This window comes from Notamacropus eugenii, chromosome 2 (assembly GCF_028372415.1).
Source record: "Notamacropus eugenii isolate mMacEug1 chromosome 2, mMacEug1.pri_v2, whole genome shotgun sequence".
In the NCBI taxonomy this organism is placed as follows: domain Eukaryota; kingdom Metazoa; phylum Chordata; class Mammalia; order Diprotodontia; family Macropodidae; genus Notamacropus; species Notamacropus eugenii.
The window spans coordinates 499131565-499144355 of NC_092873.1; the positions used below are offsets into that span (position 1 = coordinate 499131565).

Sequence of the window (12791 nt, forward strand, 5' to 3'; positions counted from 1 at the left end):
CATTGGCTTCACCAGAATACCAAAGTGGGACCAGGACACACACAAAAGATTATAAATTCTAGGTAACTTTATTTGAACTCCTCAAGAAAATTCAAGGCTACCCTTGACTTTCTTCTCCTTTATCCTTCCTCCCCCACATTCAACCATTTACTGAATTGTCTCTTCTGCCTTGCTTAGAACTCTTCATCTGTCCTCACTTATGTCCATGCCTTTGCTCATTCCTTCCTTTATGCTCCTCAGCCCCTTCCAACCTCTGTTTTCTACTGTATCAAGTCAAGTCAGTCAAGGGCTAAGAATGCAAAGAAAGGCAAAAACACAATCATCGCGCTCAGGGAGAATCCACAAAGGGGAAATCTTCATCATGCTAATAAGTGAGTTTATAGCATATATTTACAGAGTAGATGCAAGGTAATGGGAGGAGGGGAGGGAAAGATATCTAAAAGACAAGTTGGTGATACAGAATGTAGTGCAAAAGAGAGACCAGGGCTGGATAATGAGATCTTAGAATTGTCTGCATAGGGTAAACTGGACTCATGGGAGTTATGTGATCACAAAATCCACCAATGTAATGCAAAAAGAGAAGATCTAGGACAAAGCTTTGAGGGACACCCTTTGTTACAAAAACTAGAGGACCCTAAATGTGGGAGAGGAGAAAATATCCAGGAAATCTCACAGACACACACAGACACACACTTTTAATGCAATTTAAAATTCAATTTCATTGTATTTTAAATTTAGAACTCGCTCCCCTCCACCACCCACTGAGAAGGTAATAAAACCAAAATCTGTTACAAATCTGTATAGCAAAATATAATAAAACTCTGCATCAATCATGTTACACCCTGCTCCCCTCCCCCCCAAAGAAGAAAACATTTCTCAGTCTGCACTGAGTCAGTCAGCTCTCTATCTGGGGGTAGGGAAGCATGTTTCATCATGTATTTTTTGGAACTGTGGTTGATCGCTGAGTTGATCAGTTAAGTCTTTCAAATTTGATTATCTTTACAAGACTGTTGTTATTGTACAAATTGTTTTCCTGGTTCTGCTCACTTCACTGCATCAGTTCACACAGGTTCTCCTGGGGTTTTTCTGAAGCACTCACCATTCTTACAGCACAATACCCACACCTCCCCATTCATATACCATAACCTGTCCAGTCACTCCCCAATTGATTCTCTGTTTTCAATTCTTTGTCACCATTAAAAGAGTTTCTGTAAGTATTTCTGTACAGAGATGGACCTCTCCTTTCTATTTCAGTTCAACAAACATTAAGCAGATGCTACATTTAGGGCACCATGCTTAGCTCTGGAGACACACAGACAAAAATTAAATAACAATGTTCTCAACCAAAAACATTCTTTATAATATCAGTTATTTCTTATTAGATTTTCCAAACATCTCTAGGATATGGACTGTATCATATCTATCATTACATCCCCCAGTATAGAGCACATAGCAACAAATACAATGAATATATGTTGAACTGAACTGAATGGTCACAGACACCAAAAAAATCCAGAAACCAAGAAAATTATTTAAATATGAAAAACCACAAATAGGTGTTCCTATACTTCAGGAAAATAGTCTACTTCATCCCAAATGCCACCATAAGAAAAGAGAAGGAGATTAAACTGAGCAGACCAGTTAGGAAGCTACAATATTGCAAGAGGGCAAGGGTAAGGCCCTCTAAAATTAAATAAAATCAAAAGATGTGCTGCATATAAAACTGAAAATAAGTCAGCTGAAGAATTCAGGAAGATAAATAAGAATTGATGACAGAAAAAAATCTCAATAAAGCACAATGATACAAAGGATGAAAAAAAATGCCACTATGAAAGAAAAGTAGAACAAAATTTTAAACCGTCAAAATGCCAAAGCTAGAAAATTATTTTAGTTCTTTATAAACCAAAGCAAAAGAACTACAAGGCAGAGCTCAGGAAGATAGTTCAAGTTAAGATAGTTTTTACTGGTCTATTAGAAAAATATGAAGAAAGTCTAACTATCCCATGTAAGAAATTGTTCAGTTGCTCAGAAGTACTGGGGAGAATGAATGCACATGTACCAACTCCAAAAGAACCTGATACAGAGGAATTCTAAATCTTACAACTCCCAAATGAAGTCAAGTCAAAGTTTAAACAAAAGAGAATCTGGCAAACAAGAAGAAGCAATTCACGTGCTAAAAAGGAGTAATTCAAATTATGTAAGAATATTCAAAGAAAATGAGAAATGAAAGAGGCCAAAACTCAATACACAGAAACAGGCAATATGCCTGCACCCCACACCCCCCAATTACCTGCAGCTAATAACTTGATATTGGCGGGACAAGCCCTTCTTCGTTGTCAGCTTCCACTCCTCAGCAAGCCTTTGTTAAGCATTTCCTGTGTGTCAGGCACTATGGTCAGTGCTAGACATACAAAGAAAGTCAACAAAAATACCTGATACCTGCCATCAGGCGGCTGTCATTCTAATTGTGCTGTATGTAGAAAATACATAGATTGTAAACAGCAGTTCATCTCATACTACCACCTCAACTGATCTCTGAAATAAGATCCTCTCATATCATAAATCATGTTAATTTAAGTTGAAAAATTCTGATACAAAACAGTAAGCTTAACACAAGCAGTCTACTGAATTTGGGACATCTGGAATGAAACGGTGGTAAAAAGAATGGAGAATTTGCAAGGTGGGCAGAAAACTGAGTCATAAAAAAGCTGTACGTGTAAGTTCTCAACCTCTTGGTTTAAGTTAGCAACATTATGGTCTTGAATATTTAATAATAATAATATTTAATAGTTCATGACTTTCCCTATCCCAGTTTTGATAGATCATGGGTCAGCCAAAGAAATTAAATGAGATCTTTGGGGGTGTTTTGCAGAAACCACAGATGATATGCAAAAGGCCAGGAGACACAGAAAGTTCAGAAACTCAGAAATGCATAAAATACATGTACAATATTATATAATATCAAAAAAAGAGAGAAGGAAACCCGCAAAACCAGATGAATTCCTCTTTGGTACAAAGGGAGGGTCAATAAATTTTCGTAGATTTTCCAGATTGCAGGGATGCTGTGCCCTCAGCCCCCGATGGTGTGGAAGGAATAACAAGCAGTAGGTGGATTTATATCAATAGTTCATCCTGACCAATTATGAAAATTTAGTTAACTGAGTATTGTTATTACACTAGAGGTTATTCAAGACAAATGGAAGAAGGGGAGAAAATAGGGTCCTTATTACAAAACATACAAACTACCTTAGTTGGTCTGGCAGGGTATATTTTTTCCTGTGCTGATGGGAACCCTAAGTCTCTTTAAGCCTAGAAGTTTTCCACCAAACTAACAAGTACCAAGATAAGAGATAAATTCTCTATTGGAATACAAAGGAAATAATAACAATGGTGAGTACATATTGATCACTTTAAGATTTGCAATTATGATCTCATTTGGGCCTCACAATGTCCCATGAGGGAGAGATTCAGTGACTTGCTCACAGTTCTCCATTTGTAGGGTGCAGGGCAAAGAAGGAACAGGTGTATTAGCTCACAGTTTGGACTAGAACTAGTCTTTTACTTTTACCCGCAGGGGAATGGCATAGCACCCAACATCAGATTTCTACATACTCTGTGAGGGCTTTCATACTATTTAGTACTGACATAGACTTAGGCTAGAATTCTGCAAATCCCACACGAAGGGCTGGGTGAGCCGACTCTGAGTGATTCATACTGGCTTATTTGCTGACAAATTTACTCAAGGAACAAAGGCAGGTCTAGAGAGCCTGATTCACCCTCACACTTCAAGTATGTCCAAAGAGTTGCCAGTATTCCATGGCTCTAGAAGAGAGATAGCACATAATTTCAGGACTGAAACATAGGAGAGCTGGAGACAATATTGCAATCAAACTTCAGGTTCTGAACTTAACCTTGAATTTCAGAGAATGACTTTAACAAAAACTGAATATTAGTAACAAACAATCTGAATTGATGATTTCGGGCATGTTTATTTATATAAACAAGCACACTACTGAACTCCTGCAGAAACAATCTGCACTAATTTCAAAGTGTTTGAATACCCCCAAAATGTCCAAACCACATTCTCTGAACTGATTTAGCACTCACATTCACAGTTTAAAACCAGAATATTCTAAGCTTGTAAGCGATTTTAAAAAATGGTAAGCAGTATCAGCCCATGGTCTGAGTAATTTTTCTTCAAGTTGTTCAGGGAAGATACGTGATGTTCAGAGAGACTGAATCCAGACATCAGAATAAACAGAATTAACAACTCAAATGTAAAAGAACTGTAAATGTTATCTCCTCAGTGGATTACAGAGTATTGGCCCAGTCAGAGTTCTTCCTTACAGGTGGATGGGTGGGTGGATGGATGGGCGGATGGATGGATGGATGGATGGAGCTAGTTACAGACAGCACATGGCAGGAACCAAGTAACAAAAGGCTAAATTTGACAAGTGGGTGTTAGTGAGACCCTTCATTACTGTCAAAGACACTACCCAAGGTTTGTTTTGTGGCTTCTTAAAAGAAACACCTAAGAGAAATTTACCTAAAAACAAAATCTGTCTTACTTAGACTCCAGGAAAAGAATCTAAATTTTAGACTCTGACTCTTAAGAGTCTCTCCAAGGATTCTTAGAATTTCCCTAGCAAGATACTATTCATCAAAAATATCCACAGGTTTTTTATCCTTGTCTGGCTAAAGAAAAGGAATTTTGCTGTGCAAGTGACAGCAACCTAATTCAACATCACTGGATAACTCTGCAATATTTTAAAATTAAAGTTACATTTTATACTCTCGTCATAAGGAACATTCTAGAAAGACAACTATAGGTTGGCAAAAATCAAACCCTCAAGAGGAACAATGAGAGAGCCCTTATTGTATTTTGTAAGTGTTAGATCTTAAAAATATGTATTCAAAGAAGTATAGGTGGATAGCAGGTTGTAAAAGTCAGTCACCAAGTACTGATTAAGCACTTACTATGTGTCAGGCACTGTCTTCCTAAGTGCCGTGCATCCAAAGAAAGGAAAACACAGCCCCAGCCCCAGGAGGAGTCAACATTCTGATGGGGAAGATAATATGTACTTAATAGATAGGTATACATCTTGTAAGAGATATGTATATACAGAGTTCTGTGTATCTTATATATCTACGGTTATTTGCATTATTATCTCCCCCAACATGTCAGCTCCTAGAAGGCTGGGCCTTGATTTGCCTTTCTTTGTATCTCCAACACTTAGCACAACACTCTGTACACACTGTACACACACACGCGCATATATACACACATGTATATGTGAAAATGGACACATGTAATGTATATATAGTGTAAACAGAAGGTAATCTTAGAGGGAACTGACTTGAGGTGGAAGGAGAAGGAAAGGATGAGAAAGGTCTTCTGCAGAAGGGACTTAAGTCTTGCAGCCAGGAAAGCCAGGAAGTGGAGGTGAGCAGGGAGGGCAATTCTAGGCATGGGGAAAAACCAGTGAAAATGCACTGAGCGGGGTGATGGAGAGTCTTCAGCCTTCTTGAGACTCACAAGGTAGGAAGAGAACATGTTATGAAGGGTTTTAAGAGCCAGAGGATTTTATATTTGATCTTGGAGGTGAAAGGGAGCCACTGGAGTTTTAAGAGTAAAGAGAGAAGAGGACAACTGGAAAACTATTAATTGCAATAGTCCAGGCAAGAAGTGATGGAGGTGTACTATGGAGATGTTTTATGTGCACGTGTACAAGAAGTTGTGAAGACAAAAGGCAAAAAGATTTAACATTAGATATATAACGTGAATATAAAGGAGCAGAGGACGACAGGGAGCTTGGGCGACTGAGTGCGCTTGACAAAGATGGAAGCAGGGGAGAATTCACGGACAAGAGATAATGAGTTTTGTTTTGGATGTACGGCATTTGAGATGTTGAAGAAACCCAAGATGTGAGGAGAGAGAGAAGGGTTGGATTTATAGACCTGGGAATCAACAGCACAGAGATGAAAACTGAGCCCCTGGCACTTCACCAAGTAAGACAGCATACAAAGAAAAGAGAAGAGGGTCCAGGACAGTCTTGGGGAACACCCAGGTCAGGAAAAACAATATGGCTAATGAAGAATCACTGAGGAGTATACCTGACAAGGGAACCAGAAAAGACCAGTGTTACCAAAACCTAAAGAGAAGATGGTATCAAGAAGTGAGTGCCTGACAGCCCGAAAAGTTACAGAGACCTCAGGAAGGATGAGGACAGAGACAAGAAGTCAGACTGCAGAGGGTTTTGAAATGCGTGAGAGAAGCAGTGGTGGTAGTGAGTGGAGAAGGCTTTCTCAATAGCCGAAATGAGAAGGGGGAAAGAAATGAACATGGGACAATAACATGGATGGTTGAATCAAATGATGAGGTTTTTTATTTTAATCCTTTTAACCGGAGCAAAGGTCAGAACTGAAAATAGCAAAACTACCTTTCTTTTTGAGTTGATATAAAAGGGAAAATGCAAGAAAAACAGGCCAGAACTTTAGAATTTGATTGTCCAGCTTACGGCTTGATCTCTGCATACACCAGGGAGCGTGTGGTTGCCATAAAAAGCAGCTAATGTCAGAACACAGAGTCATTATGAAGTACAACAAAGCAAATTCATAATACATCAAGCTCCTCTGCACAGCACTGATCTTACCCCACAAAGACTCTTCATGGTGTCAGACAAGATGGAGCTCCAAAGTCACTCCATTTCACATCCCTAACAAGTTTTGTTTTTTTTTTAAATCACTTGAGTCTCAATTCTAGGAAACTCTACAGAACCTGTAATTGGTTACAAATCTCTTCACTTCGAGCTTTTGGTGTGAATTCCAGGGCTGAATCAGTTACATTGTTCTCCATATGACTGATAAGAGACAATACATTTGCACCATACTGCTTCAGGTATCCTTACTGGACAAAATGAAATGCTGACATGAAAATAATGTTCATTCTTTTTCTCATTTATCTCAGTGGTGTCAAGCTCAGATAGAAAGGTATCTCACTGGCTGCTCTGATTTAGAAAAGCACCAATGCACATCACATTGCACCATATTTTTATTTAGTTTGTTAAACATTTCCCAATTGCATTTTAATCTGATCTGGGCTCCTCTTTGATACCTCTACCATACATCACAGGAATAACTATTTTTAAGAACTCTCTTAATGAGAACCTCAGGAAACACTCACCAACAACCAGGCCACATTCAGGACAGATCATGTCCCCAGCTCTGTAGTCTTCCACCAAAATAGCATCTGGATGGTTTGGACACGTAACTCTTGGAAGTACATCCAATCTAAATTAAAAAAAAAAAAAAGTTTTATGTTTATCTTCAGCCAATCAATCACACTTGTTTTGCAAGAAAGGATAACGTATTTATTTAAATGGAAAGCTTCTGTAACTTAAATTTACCTTCTAACTTATTACTAACAAAACCACATTTCTCTACATTCTTTTGTACTTAAAAGTAGAATCCAAAGCTTATTTTCTACTAGAGCCATCTTGGTCTGTTGACACTGAAGATTTAGAACAATAATCTTAAATTCTTAGAATACTTTTAAAAAATCACATCAAAAAGGAAGATTATTTATTTTTAAAAGTTAGACCAGAAGTCTCAAAGGTACAGTGCACCCAACCAGATTAAAATGTAATCGGGAAATATAAAAATACAGTAAAACATAAGACCATACTATAGATATGCAGTCAGCAAGGATGCTTATGTATGGTTCAGTGACCCTTATTTCTATTTGAAACCCCTGGTCTGGACCACTGGTCTTCCAAGTAGGGGACATAGGAAGTCAGAACAGACCCTGAGCGGCATATCATGAACTAATAGTATGGTCATATGGTGGTGGTGTCACAGTCCCATCCTCCCTGATAGATAATCACACACCTACCCTTAATACATCATCCCCCCACCACTCCTCCAATTCATTCCATCCTTGCGGCCACCTTCCCCCAGCATACTTAGTCCTCCCCACTCCAGATTACCAGTTGGGCAAAGGCTTACTGATTGGACTTCCGTCCTCAAGTCTATTATCTCCACTCTAATTCATCTTCCACACACTGGCTACGGTGATTTTCCCGAAATGCAGGTCTGACCATTATCAACACTGCAAGGGGGGCTTCCCTCCCCACACCAAACTCAACAGTCAGATGATGTAATGGATATAGAGCTGGGTCTGGAGTCTTATCTGTAAAAGGGGATAATAACAGCATCTACACCTCACAGATCTGTTGTGAGAATCAAATGAGATAATATTTACAAAGCCCTCAGCACAGTTCCTAGTACATCACAGGTGCTTTATAACTGCTTAATTCCTTCTTTCCTTCCTCTAGTAGCTTGTTCACTGCAAGATCAAATACAAGCCAGTCTCCCTTTCAATTAAGGTCCTTCACAACCCTGCACCAACTTATCTTTCCACCCTTCCCTACATTCTACTGTTAAGCCAAACAGGCTTTTTTCCTGCTCCTCACACTCATAAAAATCCAACTCAAATACATGAACATGAACAAAGAGGAAGTCATGATGTGATACCATGCATTAAACAAAAAGCACAAATAAAGAATACACATAAATAACATTCTATTGAGCTGAAATCGGACCTTTTATTAGATTTTTGCATGTACCTAGTAAACATCAATGGAAAAAATTACTCCTGCTGAAACATTAACTTCATTGTTAGGACACATAGAGAAATTTACATTGCTTTCGTTAAAAAATACTGATTAGTAATAGAAACAGAGTTTTATATCATTAAAATGTAAAATACTATTTATTCCATCATAATTTGTATTTTCTGTGATTTATAATGTACAAAGCATACTAAAACAATAATACACACATAAAAATACAAATATTGAGGGTACATGTTCAAAACTTTTTGCTAATAGGAGTGATCAAAAAAGTTTGGAGACCAATGGTCTAGAGAACAAATACTGCTCTACTTCAACAGGAGTTCCTGAAGATTGTGAAGATTAACAACCATAACTACAAAAAGAAACTGCATCTTGTGTAAAAGTTATATTTAGGCAACTGAACTGAATTAATTCAGGGGTTAATTATCCAGTATGTGGGTTTTCCAAGTAATCTGGTTTCACCTTCTGCCAAATGGTCGATTCTCTTGTTGCCAAAAAAGAAAGAAAGAAAAAGAAAAAGATAAGTAAAGCTGAAGTCGGTTAATTTTGGCACCTGTGACGCTAGTAGTGCTGCTCATGTGTAATCAAATATTTGTGTGCATACTAGTTCATGGTTAAAGTTGAACCTTTTAGTCTTAAGATTTCTTAAAGACAGAATACGAATCAGTTTAATCAGAAAGGTTCAAGCACTCATCATGTTTTAAAAGCTGCCTTCCCCATTCCCTTAAGATCCAAATAATAATTGCCTCACCACTTCTATTCCATTCATAAAACCACTTTAGGACAAATATAAAAAATATTTTCTCAACAGTCAGTATCACACTGAATAAAAAACTTCCATAATCCAATTCTTAGGGCGAACGTTCTGGTTACCGAAAGCATGTTACTTGAGGTAACTAAAGACTTTCACAGGCCACAGCATCAAGTATTTTGATTATCATAGGGCCGGTTTCAGAATTTATATTCCCAAAGAATGGACATACCAACTCAGGTTGAAGCTTAACAGAGAAACGGTTCAATTTTCAAAGTTTTACAGACTTTTCAACTGTAAGGAACACTAGAAATCATTTCGTCAGACACCTTCACTTACAGATGAGGAAACTGAGGTCTGGTGAGGATTAGTGACCTCAGATCTCCTGACTCGTGGGTCACTATATTACATCCCAATTTTGCATCAATGTAACATAAAAAGATGATTCTGATTATTTCTGCAAAACTTAAATTTCCTTCAGTCATACTATTAAGCTTTGTACTCCCTTCTCTTCCCTCTCCACCAGTAAAACATGAAAATGCTTTCCTGACCTATAAATACCTAAAATGAACATAAAAGCATAAAAAATAACAATTATACCACCATAAAAGGATAATGGGGAAGGGAGAAGGGAAAGGGAAAAAGAGACTCTGAAACAGACGATTCTCCGGCAAAAGGAGAAGTCAGAGCTGATTCCGAACCTTGTTTTGGGTTCCAGGCTGCATCCAACCCAAGGAAGGCAGGGCCTAGGTCTCAAAGAAACTCTTCCCCAGTGCCCAGCACAGGCTTCTGCCGCACCAAAGCTGAACGCAAAACATAACTCTTCTGCTTTTTGGAGAACACAGCTCTTACAAAAACTGAACAGCTCCAAGAAGTAACAAGAACAGATCCTGGTTTCCCCCCATCTTCCTTCCTTTCTTGGGTGAAGGTGCTAATTCAGGGGAAACGGATGTCCTTAATCCACAAAGAGTAAACAGTGACTTAACACCATAGTACGTCCTTTGATTGGCAGGGCAGTCCCTAGTGTATTCCAATGTATTTTCAATTAAATTCTGCCCTAAATGTTACAGAAGATGACGAAACGTACCTAAGCATCTATGGTAAAGAAGCGCTTTCTTTCTCCCTTCCGTCCGAGGGCCCTCGCAACACCTGACGTCTCCATCCCGCGGCCCCCCACACCCTCACCTGACGGCCACACCCACTGCGAGGGTGACCCAACTGGAGGCTGTAAACAAGGGTGCCGGGCCGGCCCGCAGCCGGCGGGAGTCCCCAGTGGCCTACGAGTGCTCGGGAGAAGACGGCAGGCGCCCGCCGGGCTCGGAGGATGGGCGGCGGGGCACGACGAGGGGGGGAACCAGGCGGCCCCGGGGCAGGGTCTCCCCGTGGGAAAGGCAACAGCCGCAGGACTCAGTTTGGGCCCGAAGACCAGAGGCTGGGCTGGGGACTGAACCCGCCCGGGGCAAAGGGCAGCCCGTCCGGAGGAGGGTCGACGCGACATCGGAGCGAGGGCCGCGCTCCCCCCGACCCCACCGAGGGACTCCCCCAGAAGGCCCGAAGGGATTTGGGGTAGGAAGGTTTGCTTTCGGAGACGGCGCGCCGTCGGCCTAGGCTGAGCCTGAGACCCGAGGAGGGGGCGGCCGGCGGAGAAGCCGCGACCAAGGCCAGGAGAGAAAAAGAGGAAGCGTCCGAGGAAAGCCCCAGGGCGGGCGAAGAGAACCCCCCGCGTCCCCCCGGACGCGCCCGGGCCCGGCCCCGCCTCCTCGGCCTCGCCTCCCCCGCGACGCCGCCGCGGAGCCCCGCGGAAGCCGCCCCACCGAGGATTCGCTCCCGGCGAGTCGGAGCAGGACTTACTGACCGGCTAGTGGACGCCATCTTGACGGCGGCCGCGGTGGAGGTTTCGATGAGACCCCCAGGCGGAACGAAAAACAGCACAGCGGAACAGAGAGAAGCGCAAGGACAACTCCGGGAAGCCGCAGGCGGCGCCGCTTTTATAGGCAGACAGCGCGCAGCCGTAGTAAGACGCGCGGACTACGGAACGGGAGAGGAGCCAAGAAGCTCCACTGCTCACGGGCTTCGCCTTTTCTTCCGCCGGCGCCCCTCGGGTGTAATTAACTCAGCCTCCCCTGGGAGTCAGCTGACTCGACTTGAGTGAGGCTCGTCCTGAATGAAAGCCGGAAACGACCGGACGAGAAAAGCTTTCGCTGAAGTGCGTAGAGCCGGGTTACGTCCTCCGGGGCTGCCCCGCACCGTCATGCCTGAAATTGACGCGGTAAGTGCAGCTTTTGTGCTCAGGAGCCTTTATCATCGAGGACCTCCCCAAACCTTTGTTTATGTGGCTTATATCCGTCAGTAGAAATTTAAACTGATAAAATTTTAAAATATTTACAAGTTTATTAATAAAATAAAAACAAACCCATTCCATGTGAGCATCAATCACTCAACCCTATATAATTATATATTTATAAATAACATTAATTCTGTGTGTCTGTCTGTAGTTAGGTGGTGCAGTGGATAGGTAGAGGGCCAAGCCTGGAGTCAGGAAGATCCGAGTTCAAATCCAGCCTCATGTACTTCCTAGCTGCGTGACCCTGGGCAAGTCACTTAACCCGTCTTTGCCTCATGTGTATGAAAGGACACACTGGAAAAGGAAATGGCAAACCACCCCAATGTCTTCGCCAAGAAAACCTCATCGACATTGACTGAACAATAAATATAATATTGTGATGTGTATTATTATATTATCATTAAACATTTAATAAGCACCAAGTATGCGGTAGGCACTGCGCTAAACACTGAGGTCAGAAAAAGTGGCAAAAGACAGTCCCTGCCTTCAAAGATCTTACAAACTAATGGGAAAACAGCGTATCAATAGTTATCTAAAAAGCAAACTGTGCAAGATAAAAAAATAATTATTTAAGAATATATATATATACATAAATATATATATATGCATATATATGGAAGACCCCAGAATTAAGAGGAGTTGGTAAAGATTTCCTGTAAAAGCATAATTTTATGAAAAAAAACACGATTTTCCAAAACAAAAATTAGGGAGACAAGTGGCAGTTTATCATATTTTTACATAACTCTTTAATATCTAGCTTAAATAGAAGACAGCGAGATTCTCTTACCTGCTTCTGCAGTCTGTGAGCACCTTAGAAGCCATAAGAAGAAAGTTTGTGCCCTGGTACAAAGGAAAGAAGGATACCTTCCAGAAGTTTGCATATTTATAACAGCAGGACAAAGGAAGGAGGAGATACCAGATATCTCCACTTAAAGGGGTATGGCAAGGGAGGGGGAAAGGTGCAGGAAAATTGGGAAAAGGAGAAAACCGCTCTTGAAGGGGAGGAGCAAAAGCCCCATTCTTTTCTAGGCTATGAAAATGGAATGGTCTTCTTATCTACAGG

General features: G+C 40.9%; 1 protein-coding gene across 2 annotated transcripts in view; it reads right to left on the reverse strand.

Annotated features, from left to right (window-relative positions):
- GTF2B (general transcription factor IIB) overlaps positions 1-12404 on the reverse strand; it is a 34944-nt gene extending 22540 nt beyond the window's left edge. Inside the window, exons 1-2 of one of the 2 annotated variants that reach the window (XM_072648986.1) lie at positions 11240-12404; positions 7184-7290 (exon numbers count right to left, since the gene is read on the reverse strand). In XM_072648986.1, coding sequence (XP_072505087.1) covers positions 7184-7290; positions 11240-11256 — 124 coding nt within the window. In that variant the 5' untranslated portion in view covers positions 11257-12404. Of the gene's footprint in view, positions 1-7183; positions 7291-8004; positions 8184-11239 lie in introns of those variants that run through there. The other variant, XM_072648987.1, reaches the window with a different exon arrangement.
- Positions 12405-12791: the final 387 nt, after the last annotated feature.